Below are 16,517 nucleotides of genomic sequence, written 5' to 3' on the forward strand. Positions count from 1 at the left end.
TGCTCCAGAACAGATTAGGAGAAAATTGCAGCCATAATCTGTATAGTGCAATTGCCGTGCTATAAAGAGGAATGGGAGTAGCTGGGAAGAGCAATTGGATTCCCAAAGGTGGAGCACAGTAGAGCAATATCAGTGACTTTGTAAATGAAAAATTGTTTTAATTCCCTTCTAACAGCAATAATTCGATTCTTCATAAATTTTTCCATCAAAGTGTTGTGAGGAAAAATGCTATAAAATAGAACTGCATGGCAGTGATGGAAGACAGTTGAACAAAGTGGTCAATTAGGGGCTGAAAATTAAGCAAAGAAAAGAATCCATTCTGTCACATTCTGCTTGAAGCAAGAAACTCCTCTGCACTTTACATTTTATGTTTTACTTGATAGTTAAGGAAGATATAACTTTTTAGGTCATTCTGTCCCCACTTCAGCAAGTTACCTTAGCACGGCCGCTTTGGGTTATATGTGTCTTTATGCACGTTACTGCACCCGTTAGCTGGGCCTTCTTCATCTGCCTGGGGCCGAGGGGATGGGGCGGCTGGCGAGGGAACGGGGCGCAGACCCCGAGCTCTGCCCGGGAGGACATCGGCTCGCTGCCCGCAGCGGGGTTTCCTGCTGTTGAATCTCTACGTGTAGAGAACCGAGCCGTAGGGCAGCAGGCTTCCCGGCCCCGCCGTCTGCAGCTCCGGGATGGTGCCGCTGGGGCGGCGGGAGCACCGTGCGGGCACCGGCGCCCGCCGAGCTCGTCCCTGCACCGCGGGGCACGAGTCGTCCTCCTCCTCCTGAGGCCGTGGGGCTTTTCTCTCCTTCTGGCGGGAAGGAGGCCACGTAATCGCTGGGCAGCGTTGTGCGGCCGTGGCCGTCACAGGCGGTCGGCGACGCTCGTCTCCCTCCTGACGGCAACTTTCMCGCCAGCCGCGAGCAAGAGCGCTCTCGGCGTGTGGCAGCGTGCCGTCCCTGTCCGTGGGGCTGTCGTTGCACGGCCGTACGGCGCTTCTCGCGAAAACAGGTAAACTGTTCACGGGGAGGAAGAAGGGCCTTGACGTCACGCGGTGCTGCGTCTTCCAGTCCGGGCGCGTGCCGCCTGGTGCAAGCGTTGGCCGGCCGCTGGCATTCTTATTGCAGTACCTGTGTGCAGGCATTAATAAATGTTTTCCTTAGTTCTCGTTGTAGAAAGAGGTTTCCTTTGTTTTACTTTCGCTCTAAATATTCCATTTTTTATAGAAACTTTTAATTTTCGTGCATGTTTTATTACCACTCTGTGAAAGGGAATTAGCTTTCTTTTACTGAAGTTTCAGCTATAAAATTGGCTTTAATAAAGTATGTAATTATTTTTTCTGCAGGGAAAATATTTAAAATGGATTGTTTCTTATTTTAGTGTTTCTTTTTTTCAAACCATAAAATTATAATATTTCTGTTTCGCTTTGGTGCATTTGAGATATTTTGAATGTTCAGAATTTAGTGTAACCAAGCAACAGTTTTTCTTTTTTATATGCACCCATGAGCTGTAAAACACTGCAAAAATGTAAAAGTCCTATATTGGAAAAAAAAAGCATGCATAGTGTTTTCCCCATTCTATGTCATCTAAAGAACATGGAAGTATCAAAATTTCTCCTGAAGAACAAGCAACAGATGTCATTCGTTAGTAATTTAATTTCTTTTTTTAATAAAATTCAGTTGTGTGAAAAGCATAATATATTTTATTTCAGTTCTAACATACTTCGTACTATGTGAGTGCCAAGCGAACTCCCTGCTGGATGTATAGGCCCGATAAGGATGTCATATACGGGCTAGTGTCAGAAAGAAAAGTATCAGACCTAAAGACTGCCTACAATATTTTCCAAAGCTGGTGACCACCATCTTTGCATATTTAGTACATAAAGAAAAGCCAGGTATCTGCTGTGGTTTCTTCCAACATGTCAGAATTGCACAGAGAAGAACGTGATTGAACATCTCTGATAGTTAGACAGCAGCATCTGTCCTCTAGCATATATCAAACATGGCTTAATAACTTCCTATTTACTGTTTCACTGCAGAAGTCCAGTAAATAAACAAATGGACTGAATTAGTCTATTTTTATACCTCTGTCCTGTATAACAAACCTCTTGAACCACACTTAATATGARCAGCAAATTTCACACTGCACATTGAGATCTCTCAGCACAGATTAAATTAGTTATAATAAAACAATTAGAATCTATTTGCCTACAAACAGGAGGAAATGAAGGACCTGGGTGAGCAGCAGAAAGGTAAAGGGCGGGTTGTCAGGACATTATAAGAGTAAACAGCAGAACAGTGATTCTCAGGAGCAGAGCAGGGTCAAACTTACAGCAAGATAACTGCGCTAGAGATAATAAATCAGTAGTACGTATTAAACACCAGATGGTTGTGCCCATGCAGGAAGGCACAATGGATCATGTAACTGTGGTTGTGTTTGTAAGGATTACTGATTCAGCCTGACTTCACAGGGATATCCTAACAAATAAAATCTTTATGGCCTCTTCCGCTAGCGAACATTTTCATCTACTGTTTAAAGACAGGACCACATGTCTTAGTGATTTCATTGCCCCTAAAATATATGCAAAAATAATTTGGTAATTTCACCCATTTTTAAGTGGTGCATATTTTTTGCTATCTAGTACTGTAAAGTTGCTTCACAGTGATTATTACAAATACTCAAATGAACAAAGCAGCCCATTGTTCCAAGCTTTAGCTCAGCTGAATCCGCTAAGTGTTTCAGGCATAGAGGCAAACACACTTAAAAACCCCTAAACCTATTGAGTTGTCTTTCAGAATTGTCCAGGCAACAGAATTTATTTATAAAACTCTTGCAATCATTGATTCAAAACAAGGTTTTCTTGTTCTGCTTTTCTCCTTTGTCCTCTTTGAACAATTTTCTTTGGAATGTTTTCGTTGTGCTTAGGAGTCGGAGATTTCCCGGGGCTTCTAATAAAGGCATTTGATTTCCACTCTCTGCATACTTTAACAAGTCCAAGGATTTTGAGGTTTGACATTAACTTAAGAGAGCTGGAGATAATCAGCCATGGGGGTAAAAAGGCAGAGTTATGCAAATTATTTGTAAAACGTATAGAAAGCAAAAGAAATATTTCTTTAAATGTGGTTGGTGTGGGACAGAGTCTTTGTCTCAGCACAGAATATCTGCATGCTCCCCTTCAAATTTATTGCTTTGATGGAAACCTGTAAAGGGGTGATCTGTAAAGTATTCCTGCTATCCTACACTTCTCAACAGGTTTATTACCATTCGTTTATAAAATGAACAGTCTAATGAGCAGTGTTTTAGATCACAGATATCAAAGTCTGGTCATTTGTCAAGATTAGTTTCCTGTTGTGAGATTGCCTTGTGCAAAAAAAGTGCATAACCCTGGGTTACTCTCTGGAAGCTGAAAAAGAAAGTATAAACACTTTATAAGATAAATTTAATGAAGATTTCATAATCTCAAAATTAAATCCTACACAGTGCAATCTGTGTGTGGTGTAAGTGCATGTTATAATGCTGAGAGTATCTGAGTGCAGATTATGGGATTTTATTATGTTGACAAAGGACAAATTAAAGACAGGAAGTTCATGCAGTATTGTCAGAAATATAACTGCTAATTTGAATGAGTTAATACTACATTGATGGCAACATAATTCTTTATAACTAAAAGACTGCCTTTGGTAGCATTACTATGAAAGCACCATCTTTCTGGCTATATTCAATTGCCATTAAATAACATGTAATATTTTCTATTTATGTTGAACATCTTTTATTTTGAAGAAAAAGAGAAAAAAGCACTTGATAAAGCAATATGGCATAGAAGGGACTACTCAGGTAAACACTACACTCCATAGCACAAGAATAGGAGAAAGAAAGTAGATTGTTCTTAGTCCCAGTTGAAGAAATATGAAAGTGGGGAAGGTATATGCTTTCCTATTTTAACCATATTACATTTGTGTTTTTACTTTCACTGGCTGATGGCAGATTTTGTGGTTTGCTTGTAGATGGTTCTGCCTGGGAGAAGACTTTATGGTCTTACCTAATGCAATGCACCGTTTGTGCAGTATCAGTCCCATTTTTTTCAGAGGCCCACAAGTACCTATGTGCCATCCCCTTTGCAAAAAGTCTGTAGCGAGCCCTTGCCAGCCTGGCTCCAGCACCGTTTCCAGGGAAAACTCCCCTTCCTCTTCCGCAAGGGTGGAGGGACCTGCCCATCTACTGCTTTTGCCCCGGGGATCCTGCAGCGGCTCCTCTTGTGAAGCTGGGTGCTGCATCAGCTGGTTTGCAGTATGGACGGGTTTGGTTCAGACAGGCTTCATGCACAGCCTCGTGGAGCCAGCATCCCTGCTGGATCCTCTTTTCAAAGGGAAAAGGGTCCCTGTGCTCTCGGGGCCTGTCCAGCTTGGTTCTGCGGTCTGACTGCAGAGAGGTTTGGTGGAACGGGCCTCCCACGTTAACTCTTTCTGTGGAAAAAAACAGTATGAAGTACGCTGATCGTTCACAGCTCCATTTTTATTAACAGCACAACCACGGCATTTTTATCGTTATTGCCACAGCAGTACCACGAAGATTTTTTAGAAGCATCTCAGTCCCAGTAGCTGCAGGATCATGGTCCCTTTCTGAAGTTTTTTTTTAGGATTTTTCTGAAGAGCAGCATTGATTTGAAATGCAGATGAAGCCAGGGACCTGGAGGCTGCAGGAGCAGAAGCCGCAGCGGCTTTTCCCAGCCCGGCTGCTACATCTGCAGCCCATCAGCGCTGCTGCCGCACGGAGGGCTCGTCCCGTCCCTCCTGATAGCCATCAAYTGAGTTTTACTGAAGCGTACACAGGTTAACTGTCACACTAGTGTAAATGAACTGATGCTGGTTAGGGGAGACGGATGCCTTCACACCAGACTTGCTAATCTTCAGCTTCTTTAAGTGTGCTACATCATAACAACACTCTTTAGACAAAAGATACAAGCTTAATTAAACTTATTCAGATAGGTTTAAGCAGTTAAATAGAAACAACATTTCAATGTGGTTAAAATGTTTGCTCTTTTTTTCCCCTTTGTGTTTTAATCCTATCAGATATGTTATTATGTATGCATAAAAATATTTACTGCATAGGAATTTGCTAGCTAAAGCATTGTAATATTTTTGTGAACTTTACTAGTTGAAGTATAAAAATCATATTTCTCTTTCCATTAATTTTGCAAAACAGCAAAAAAAGTTGTAGACAAACTCAATAGACAGTTGGAAATAAAATGGCCTGTTTACCAGTGGTGGCCGTAGGTCCCCAAGGGCCTCAGTTTCCGTTTAATAGACTTAATTCATTATGTACGCAAAAAAGAGCTGCTCAGTCTGCCCTGTGCGGCTTGTACAATGCAAAGCTGTCATGTTGTAGCTGGGATGGTGCAAAGACACGCACCAAGCCACCAAGGGTAATAGAGTAAATCGCTTTTATTAGATCAAAAGATACAGACGGAAAAAAACAAGTTCTTGGGCACTCAGCCTTTCTTTGGATTTAGCATGCAAACGTAAATGTTTCCTTTTCCTCCTGCCCATTTTGTGACTCCATCATTTTGCTGAAGAGCAGGTGACTGCCATTTTGCTGTATTTTCTCAGCTCAGACAAAATGGAGTCTTTGGAGGACTCAGGCTACCACAGGCTGCACTTTCTCAAATAGATGATGTTTGCCTTTTATCTAAAAGGTGATAATTTTGATGATGAAAAAAATCAGAGCACCCCATCTAAAAGGCACAGCAGTGCAGTTGGGTTCCTTTCATTGCAAACATGTAAATATTAATGCACCTTGCACTTTGATGTATTGCCATAAAAGACACTGAATTTCAAATCACCAAGCCCACTGTGTGATGCAGGGACATAACTTAGCTATTCATCTTTATTTGAAACAGCACTCCTCTTAAAATCTCACTTAGGGAGATTCCCAGTTGCCATTAGAAAAGCAAAATAAAATTAATCTAAATCATTCAAACTTTATCTTAGAAAATTAATGATGGATAAAAGAGGGGGTTTATGAAGGTTTAATAAGAACTAGTCTGTAATATAGTGTATATTCTAGAGCCTGTGATTATAGTGGTAATTTAGCTGATTGTATCACTGCCTTTCTCTGCCAAAGGAGGTTTCACACCATTTAAAATGCACAGTACTCTCTTCAGAGACAGGTTGTTCTGGAATAACTCACCATCCAAAGAAAAGCCATGTTATTCCACTCCTCTCTCTATCAATTGCATGTGTGTGTCATCTTCTCTTCAGCAACAGCACTGAGTTTCCCTGCTTGTTTCTGTGCCTCCTCGGAGACAGACAATACTGAGAAGGGAAAGTCATGAACTCTGCTCAGGACGGGTTTTAAGTGATGATATCAGAGCGCCTGCATAAAAAAAATTGTGACTCAGCCTTTCCTCTAAAATGTGAATTAAAATGAATTTGTTTTTGAACAACATTATCCAGACTCTGAGAGCTGCTTTTTGTTTCTCCTTTTGAAGAGGAACAAAGCAGCAAGATAGAGACAAATCTTAGTATTTCTTACCCAGTCAAGGCAAAGGTGGCTTGGGACTCTCTAGACCAAAGGGGTTGAGATTTGCATGAATTGCATGCCTTGGATGTTTCCGAGACTCCGGGCGCAAGTCTCCCAGTGTGCCAATGTGCATGGCAAGCCGATCGGTAGTTAAATTAAACAGTTTGTTGTTTTTAAATACATGCGGTGGATGATCCGACATTGCCTTTGACTCTCTCTCTTCAGGCTGTTTGCTGCTAAGTGCAGTGGATGCATGGAGAAGATCGCCCCGACAGAGTTTGTGATGAGAGCCCTGGAGTGTGTTTACCACTTAAGCTGCTTCTGCTGCTGCGTTTGTGAACGACAGCTGAGGAAAGGGGACGAATTTGTTCTTAAGGAAGGACAGTTGCTCTGCAAAAGTGACTATGAAAAAGAGAAAGATTTGTTGAGCTCAGTCAGCCCAGACGACTCGGACTCAGGTGAGCTTTTCCCACACCTCTTTCAACTAGAAAAGCCACAAGGGTTTGCAGAGCTTTCTTATAGAATGTGTATCCACTTGCACATCCATCTGTCTGCGTACGCACACCACCGATGCAAATTACAGCTCTTAGCAGGCACAGCTAAAATCCCTGCTTTCAGGCTCCTCCCTAACTTCACTCCCTTCCTTAGTTTGCTGCTGTCTTAGTAAAGGACAAAAACTTTTTGCAAGCTGTCAAGATTATGTTTTTCTATAAAATTATAGCGAGCGAATCTGACTGATTTYGGTTACCTGGGGCTTGATCAAAGTGTGTTGTTTTCCATAGGCATTCTTCCATCCACTTAAGTATTTTTTTGCTTTGAGTACGGGAGTTCTATGCTTTCAGCAGGGAGCTAGGAAAATGGGCAAAGTAGTAATATGATTTTCCAGAGTATGCTGAAATGTGTTTCTCTCTGCCAATCACAAATGGTAACTTTAAGAAAAGCTACAAGTGTGAATTTGACAGAAATGGCAAAACGGGTTTTGCGTTCCAGCAATGGCATGTGCAGTGCAGAGAAAGCCACAGCAGCCACCAGGGATGCTTGGCAAGGCTGTCCACAAGTCCGCTCCTGTTCGGGCAGGCAAGGGGGCTCCCACAAAAAGAAAAATTAAAAGTAGTAACTTGAACAAGGTGTTTCGTGGAGACTGTCTCTAATGCTTTCAAGCCAGGTACAAAGCTTGACTCTCCTGACTTCACCCAGACTTCTCTCTGGCAGTGTCTCTTCCTTGCTGCTAAGGCTCCAGTATCTGATCATCGCCCTTGCAGGCCTGTTGGTTTGTATCTGAGCCCCAGCCTGGTATACACCTGGGAGATCTCCTAGGTGTGGACCCAAGGAGAGCCATGCTATGGTTCACGTGCTATGTAGAGTACAGGCATGAAGCATGCAAGGTTGGCCACCCCGGCCTGTTGCAGGTCTCTAAGGGTTTCTCAGAAGGTCCTACGCTGTTCCTGATGATTAAACTAAAGCGGTTCGTACTGTGCAGGTTCAGGGCTAGATATCTTACTAAAATGCACTACTGTTTATCTGCAGTGTGAATGCCACCTCCCTCTTCAGCGGGACCTACAACTTGAACAGTATGATTGCAAGAGCGTGCACCACTTGGCCTGGGAATTCAGGCACAAAGTCACCACACTGTATAAGTAGAGCTTTTGTCCTTTCATAAAGAAGACGATGGAACCTCACAAGCAATAGCAGCTGCCTGGTGTGTCCCCCAAATTCTGCATGGTGATGTGGAGGAGAATACTTCCTTCCACCCACTTCCAGGGGAAGTTTTAAAAGAGGGTTAGCAAACTGCCTGCTCTCCACCCAGGGCCAGGAGGGAACATATACTATGCACAGAACAAATGTTATATCACACCCTGAGTCTGGGTTTTCCAGTCCCAAATCTGGAACTTGTAGCTGTGGGTACGGTGAGGACTGCCTTTCAGGCTCACAAGCTCTTGCAGTTCCAGAAGACACATGATTCCTCGTTCCTTTGCTGTATCCACTCGTGGAGGCTGGAGACCTTGTACTGCCAGTGTGCACGACTGATTCGAGGACTAGAGACAGTGTGTACAAAAATTGCTGCCAGCCATCATAATCGCTCATTTATTTCCCTAGAAAGCATCTAAAAAAATCAACAATTACCATTCCATTAAGTGTACAAATGACATGAATGTTCACCTCTGGTTTATGGGAAAATATATTATTCCCAGTTTAACTAGGAATGGTAATTATCCTTAATCTCTAATCTGACAGCCATATTCACCATGTTGCTCAAACTTATATTTTCATGTCAAGAATGCGGCAAGACAAAGGTCACTGCTGACTCAGCAGGACGTGCAGCTCCCGTGCCTTTCTTGGAGCAGGACATTATTTATTGCCATACTGTATTTGCAGGACCTCTTTGCTCTGTAAACCTCATCTCACAGGGTTTGGGTTCTTTGTGAGTTTGCCTGGGGCATGTGACTTTCCCTCTGCCCTTCAGCATGTCACACTCTCCCCCTCACCACCACCTCCAGCAGCCCCCAGTCAGTCCGTACCCATTCTGTATCCAGACAAACCTCCTTGAAAAGCCCCGTGTGGCGGGCTGTCCCCATCCTTACACTTGGCCACCCAGCGGCAACATGCACGGCGATCCTCCACCCCGCTTTCCTTGGCCCGTGGTGAGCAATCTCACCACAGCAGGGACTCGCAGTTCCTATTTGCCAGCTAGGTGTATTTGAGATCTGCTTTTGGCATGGATGCGCTCTCCTTTGCTACCAGATTCTGCCTGTGTTTTGTGATCAGCTGGGCAGAAAGCTACCAAAGCAGCACAAAATAACCTTGGTTTCGATTTCATTTCCCCTTGGCACAAGGAGTAGTTTCTTACTCCTGGAGATGCTTCTTTTTTTTTTTTTTTCTTCATTATTCTCTATCTTAGCCAAACCCAAACCTGAAAAACAAGTTGACGAATTAAATGGGATGTTTTGTCTCCCATTGTCTAATACAGTGAAAACACAGATCTCCCAAATGCCTTTGTGAGTGCAAATGATTTCACATAGCTCTGGCTGAGTATGCGTCCTTCTCCAATCAAATATTTATCCGCTGGACACAAAAGTAACTCTCCAATGAGCAATATTAATCCTCACAAACCTTTCCTTAGAAATGGCATGCTGGAAAGTTAATAATGTCATGGTTATTAAAATGACTGAACTTCTCTTTAATCATTATGCAAAAGATGCTTATTAAAGTAAAAGGTGATTAGATTGCTAGGTGCATAATAATCAGACCCTAAAATGAATTAAAAGTCTAATTTGCTAATTCCCCAAATGTAACCTTTGAGTATACCAAAATTGCAGTGTGTTTCTTAATGCTAAAGTTCTCCAGAATAGTATATTAATGTTTTCTGAAAGAAAAATCAGTAGCCTGGTGAAATAAAATACAATGAGCTGAAAAGTTATTTTTCAGAATGAAATATGCACTTACTTGTCAAACATTGGTGCTGAGATTGAGATTTCCCAGTACAAGGTACTAATGCACATAATATCACTAAATGATAAGATTATTCAGAACCTAACTGTAGAAAATACAAATGATCTATTTACTCTACACACGCACATACATATTTGTATGTATTTAACAAGAAAGAGAAATTCGTGCATGCACATATAGACACATTGTCCCAATGCTCTCAATTAAAAATTAAACACATTTTTATGCTTTCGTGGAATTTGGTTTAGGCAGCGTACACAAGTCTATGATGATCTCCTCTTGCTGAGGGTGAATTTAGTCAAACAGATGTAGGATAATAGTTGAACCTGTGAACTAGTTTGGCAGCTGTGGAGCAGTCCTCAAACACCCTGTTATCTCAGTGGAACAAGTATGATTTTATATCCTGTTTTCTTTCACTAGTTAAAAGTGATGATGAGGATGGGGATGTTAAACCCACCAAAGGACAAGTAACCCAAGGAAAAGGAAGTGATGATGGGAAGGATCCAAGGAGACCTAAACGACCAAGGACAATACTTACGACGCAGCAGAGACGAGCATTCAAAGCTTCCTTTGAAGTGTCTTCCAAGCCGTGTAGGAAGGTAGGCGCTTCAGCAGGGACCCGCAGTCCGCTCTGACACCGGCCTTGAGGGTGAAAGGGTCAGACCACCAGTCCAGACAGGACCCTGTCGTGTGTCCGGGCCAGCACCGGTGCCCGGGTTGAACACCAGAACCCAGCCAGCGTATGGCGATGCCTTCCTGGATGCTCTCTCAGCCTTGAGCAACTTGTAGCTTGGGAGCTGCTGAATGTTATGTTCAAGGATGTTCGCCCACTGTGTATAGTACCAGCTCCGTGACTGATTCCTTTGGTTGTTTCTTCTAAAACATAAAGCAGTCATTGACCTTTAGAGCCTTGGTGCGCAGGCGTTTCCTGTTCTCGTCCTTCCCGCCACAGAGGTGGTAAGGACAAGTCTCATTTTTTATGAGTCTCATGTTTTTATGAAACTTGACCATGGTGCTGATCTCATTTATAGAAGCTAAGGAAGGGTGTAATATATTGCTTCASTGGTGAAACTGGTGCAAATCAGATCTTTATGTAAAGCAACCTAGATGTCCATTTCCTAAGTTTGAGTGGACAGAGATGGAGTTTCATCCTGAAAGCTGTCATCATTGCAAAAAGTGGCATTCACCTGCCCATGCAGCAAGTATATTTATTGGGACAATATAATGTGTCTTTTTGCCTTTTTAAAGTATGAAATTGTATTTGAAAAATATAAAAATTATTCATAGCAAATTCACATTTTTTTTACACAGACCTGTTTTATGGGTAAAATAATCATAAAATGATTAACACATTTACATTACACAACTCAGACTATTTATTCAATACTTATGAAACTGGTAGTGACATGAAAGGTGGAACTTGCACAAACTCTGCAAAAATCTGAGGGATTTTTAAAACTAATTCTGTCCATGCGCATTTTATTGTAAGTACAGACATCTTCCTCTTAACATAACGTTAGATGTTTTTTTTTAAAAAAAAAAGTTACATCATTAAACATTTCCTCCTGTAGGTCAGAGAAACACTAGCAGCTGAAACAGGACTCAGTGTGCGAGTTGTCCAGGTCTGGTTTCAAAACCAAAGAGCAAAGGTAGGTTGTTTGTCAAGTTCTCAAACGTAAAACACAAATCATCTTCCAACACAGAGATTTTCTTTCCCTTTAGATGTAGTACGTATCACAAAGACCCCAGGGACTAACCTTCAGAAAATCTGATGCATTTTTGCTCCACTCCTGTGCATATTTTGCATGCACTGCTGTCTACATCCATATGAGAAGGGCTGTTTTCAAACACAGACATTAAGTTAGTGTGTTCAAAGCAGCATGAGGTTGGGAGTAGATTTTGCATGCAAATATGAACTGGAAACCCGAATGTTTAAGTTTAGGAATGAAACTGAACCCACAGTGGTGTGTGCATGAATATACATGGTCTGTATTAACTGGTTTGATGTTTGCAGAGAGTTTTGTAAGGAAACGGAATTGTTCCATTCAGACCCATGAGATTTTTCTGTTCTTCCTCTTTCATTCAGATGAAAAAACTAGCACGAAGGCATCAGCAGCAGCAGGAGCAACAAAACTCTCAGCGACTAGGGCAAGGTAGGGCACTTGTGATGGAGGCAAAGCAAGGGGAAAGGAATCTGTAAGGTTTCTGGAAGTGCCATTCCCATATGGGTGCACAACATCTGCGTACAGCCACGTATGGTATCCACAAGTCTGTGGATAATGTGTGCCATAATCAGTAGAAACACGCAGAGGTTCTGTGTCCAAGTCCCACCCTGGGGTTATCCCAGACCTCTGCCCTGCAGCCAGACCCTGGAGGTCCTTACGCAAAAGCTGTCACCTCCTTCCTAGAGGAAACRTGTAGTGCAGAGGAGCTGACCGAGGAGCAAGGGGCAGGAGCTGCCTGGGGTGCCAGGGCTTGCCCTTCTGCTCCACGGGTGTTGTTGAGGTTCTCCTCCTCCCAAGGCCTTGCAGCCTCAAATTGTCCTCTTCACCCAGAGCACAAAAACTGGCCTGGCCCTCGGGACCATGGTCTGTGAGCGGGACATGGGGCTGCCCTGTGTCCTGCAGAGCTGCCGTCGAGGAAGCAGCTATTGCTTGCTCGACGGGATGTCCACACCACCTTAGGGAATTACTGTACTGTTGCTGCATTGCCAGTGTTAGGCTGGCACCGACAGTCCTTGGAGAGTATAAGAGCTTATGTCAGGCATGAAACAGTCCTTAGGAAGATATGGTACAGCCCCCAGGAGCTCCAGAAATGATATAGTCAGAAATCACAAATTTTTCAGCTTACTGTTCTGGGTTGTACTCTCAGACAAGGGTTTGGAGGGCTCCTCTGAATGACAGGACACACCTAGCTGCAGTTGCTCTGCTCTCAGGTTCAGTAAGTGCCACTGATGCTACTGTCTGCAGCCTCTTCATTGCCAAGCAGTGACCGTTCCCTGCTGTTTGCTTTGCAGAAGTGATGTCCAACCGAATGGAAGGGATGATGACATCTTACACACCGCTTGCACCTCCACAGCAGCAGATTGTAGCAATGGATCAAAGTAGTTATGGCACAGACCCGTTTCAGCAGGGTCTTACCCCGCCACAAATGCCAGGCGACCACATGAACCCTTATGGTAAGGCATGCATCATTCTGCCACATCAGAAATAGCAGGATTCGTATGCTGGTTCACACACCAAAGGCTCAGTAGAGTGACTTACTTTTATAATATATTTTCTGGGATTTGTACCCAGTAATATGTTGAATCAGTCAGTTTCATGTGTGTATTTTCATATACACATAAGTGGGTAGAAGAGAGCTCATCCCAGGCTCTGGACACCCTTCAGAACTATTTCACAGTATAATTCTTATAAATGATAAAGCAAGCAACATCAGTGCTCCAGCTCCAGTTTTTAAACTACTGTCCAAGACATCTAAAAATAAACACTACCAATTTCTCTCTATCTCCCTCACAAGTTTTTCCTTTTTCCTAAAAGCTTTGAGGAAAAAGTGCCTTGAAAAGTGGTCTAATAAAGAGAAGTAATCTGTTGGTTCCAAAATAAATATCCATCCGTCTAAGATCCCTCAAATTGGATACATGGATTTGTTAAAGAGCCATTCTTGAGCTACTGGGAGATGTGTCACCACAGAACATTTCTCCTGCATGATTTTATACTCTGCCCAAAATCAAGATGATGGTTTGCTTTTATGATTTCCCAATCACACAACATAAAGTGGATAGGTACGCCAAGTGCATATCAAACATTAAATGCCTAATAATTCATTCTGGACAATTGCAGTGTGGCATTTAAATTAAATTTAAGAGGATTTCTCAGACTGTGATTGTTGGCCTTGCTGTAGTCCACGAGGGCTGGTTACATCAGACTTTTCTGTGGACCAGGAGCACTTCACTGCAGAGTTACATGCATACATCTCTTTCACGAGAGCATCATGCACAGACCAACAGGAAATCTGGCTTGAGTCTATGCTATTACAAGTCCGTGGTGCACTCCGGGCAGCTTGGTAAACGCTGTAAGGAGCTGAAGCTTCAAGCRTATTTCATGAGTATATCTGAAGTTCGAATGAGCATTAGATGGCTTGTGATTTTGTTGCTAACAGTTTGCTTGGCTTTCTAAGCAAAACTCCTTTGGAGACATGTTCTGTGTTTCAAAACCAACGCAGGATATGACACAAAGCCATTTTAAATGGATATATAAAAAAGAACCAGAGGAACACTTTCTTAGTGCTCTTAGTACTTGAACTAGAGCTCCTTCTGGTAACTTAAGAGTTGAAATAAGTTGAAATTTTAGTTGCTAAGGGAAATAAAAGGTGCTGTTCCAAACCAGCCCAAAAAGAGTGGGATTTTCTAAAATGAAAACATGTTTACAGCTATAGATCATTTGAGCTCAGGAAAGTTGGGCCTCCTCCTGGGCTCCATCGGATTTAGATCCGTCTTTTACCGCCTTTTGTGTAAATGAAGACTGTTATTTATTATGGGTCTCAGATCGCTTTTCCCCATTCTGGGCACTCGGTGTTTGCTCCCACATTCCTGGACAGCACGCGGTTCCCCCTCAAACGCCAGCTCCCAGCGCATAAAGCACAAGGGACCTGCTCCTTCTCCTGCCACTGTTTACTTGTGTCAGTCAGCCAAGGCGCTCTTTTTGTGCTGATGACTAGAGTATAAATTAAATACTGGCAGATTTCCACACTTCCAAGTGGCATTGCTGCCAGTGGATCTCTGTGAATTGATTGCTAGTCTGTCTCTTTAGAGAGCAGACCCTAGGAGTGAAATAATGTTAGCGTGTAAAAACAGAAAGAAAACTGTTCCCTTTTGCTGCAGTGTGCAACATATGAGCATCCCTGTGTACTGTGTCCTTCTTGCTGCACAGAATCCAGCTTAACATATACATTTCATTTGCAGGAAACGACTCCATTTTTCATGATATCGACAGTGATACCTCTTTAACTAGCTTGAGCGACTGTTTTCTTGCCTCTTCCGAAGTTAACTCCATGCAGGCTAGAGTAGGAAACCCCATTGACAGGCTGTACTCTATGCAGAGCTCATATTTCGCCTCATGAAAATAAAAGAAAACAAACAGTCGGCGTATATTTAGCCAGTGACTTTTTCCAGTGCAGACTCTACAGCCATATGTTGCCCAGCTCTTCCTTCACAGTGACTCCTGCTGCCTCTGGACTGCAAAGAGCATTTTTAGGAAGACTATGTGTGTATATATGTGTGTGTGTGTGTGTGTGTGTATACATACACACATTATATATAAATGCATACATATATATATATACACACATACGCGCATATATATATATATATATATATAAACAAAAAAACCATCCTCCAGTCCCATACCCTTGATTACCCAGCTTGCACCAGACCAAGAGACAAGCATGGAAGGAATAGAAGACCCTGCTCTTCAGCAGCCTTTGGTTTGGTTTGGTTTGGTTTGAGCTCATCGTTGTAAAGGAAATGGATTTTACAGAAAGCTAGACCTTTTCCTCCTTTCTCTAGTCCTTTCTTTTGGATGTTTAAACTTTTTTTTAAAAGCCACTGATACTGACATCAGTCGACCATATGACAAATAAATCAAAGAAACTGGAGATTCCTCCCTTTTCTTACTGCATGATTCATACTATGTTGTGGACAAATTGCCATTTGAACTGTGAGAAGTTAATGTAAGTGTGACGTTCAACATTTGTTTCCTTTCTACACTTTTTCTACATAACCTAGATCTGCTCATTAGTTTATAGCCCTTATACATATGATACTGAGGAAACTGGTTAACAATAACATTTGTGGAGAAAGCCAGTGATTTCATAATAGGAAAGCTCTATGACCCTAGAGAGGTGATGCATGTTAGGGGCAGAGGCATTTAGGTTAGTATTGATCTCAAATAATTAAAACTAAAGGTGCTTACAAGACAGAGTTTTATTTAATTTCTGAAGTGTGAGAATAAAACATTTACTTTTGTTTGTAAGTATTTCAGTGCCAAATTTCAAGTCTAGACTATGATTGGCAAATGTGTTGTTCATTCTGTTCTGTTTATTTATGTTTTGCATGAGGCATAAATGTGCTATGTTCCATTGTCCATCTGGAATAATTAAGCACTCCTTTAGTTAATTATCTTGCCTCAGCAAGAATCTATGGTATACAGCTCTAGCCTCAGCCATCAGAAGTCCTGAAATGTGCACCAACTGGGAAAAAAAGCACAGGAGAAATCACAATGGGAGGTTTAGAAATGTTGAACTGGAGTCTAATCTGAATTCTGCAGGTTTCACACTGATGGGACACCTGTATTTATGATAAGTACTCCAACTAACCTATTAGTAGTGCAAATGAAAGAAGAACAAGATTGTTAGTCCATAAATTGAAGGGAATGTCCCAACTGAAGGCTGAACATCTCAGATGCTGAAGTTTGAGAACATGTCATATAGGTTTTCATAGGGCATAAAATATCATAAATAATAATAATGTAGTTATAAATATTGCCTGGTGATCA

General features: G+C 42.2%; 1 protein-coding gene across 1 annotated transcript; it reads left to right on the forward strand.

Moving 5' to 3' along the window:
* The first annotated feature begins 6,744 nt into the window (after positions 1–6,744).
* LMX1B (LIM homeobox transcription factor 1 beta) lies at positions 6,745–15,249 on the forward strand. The gene is made up of 6 exons (XM_026090654.1): positions 6,745–6,971; positions 10,384–10,562; positions 11,535–11,612; positions 12,050–12,116; positions 12,980–13,141; positions 14,927–15,249. The coding sequence occupies exons 1-6, from the start codon at positions 6,767–6,769 to the stop codon at positions 15,082–15,084; spliced, it is 849 nt and encodes a 282-aa protein (XP_025946439.1). The 5' UTR covers positions 6,745–6,766; the 3' UTR covers positions 15,085–15,249.
* Positions 15,250–16,517: the final 1,268 nt, after the last annotated feature.

This window comes from Apteryx rowi, unplaced genomic scaffold (genome assembly GCF_003343035.1).
Source record: "Apteryx rowi isolate R43461 unplaced genomic scaffold, aptRow1 scaffold_120, whole genome shotgun sequence".
NCBI classification, from domain to species: domain Eukaryota; kingdom Metazoa; phylum Chordata; class Aves; order Apterygiformes; family Apterygidae; genus Apteryx; species Apteryx rowi.

Excerpts from the sequence above, each read along its gene's own strand:
- LMX1B (XM_026090654.1), top strand. The coding sequence starts at position 6,767 with ATGGAGAAGATCGCCCCGACAGAGTTTGTGATGAGAGCCCTGGAGTGT. Across the intron at positions 6,972-10,383 it reads CCCAGACGACTCGGACTCAG|TTAAAAGTGATGATGAGGAT; the intron begins GTGAGCTTTTCC and ends TTCTTTCACTAG. Across the intron at positions 10,563-11,534 it reads CTTCCAAGCCGTGTAGGAAG|GTCAGAGAAACACTAGCAGC; the intron begins GTAGGCGCTTCA and ends TTCCTCCTGTAG.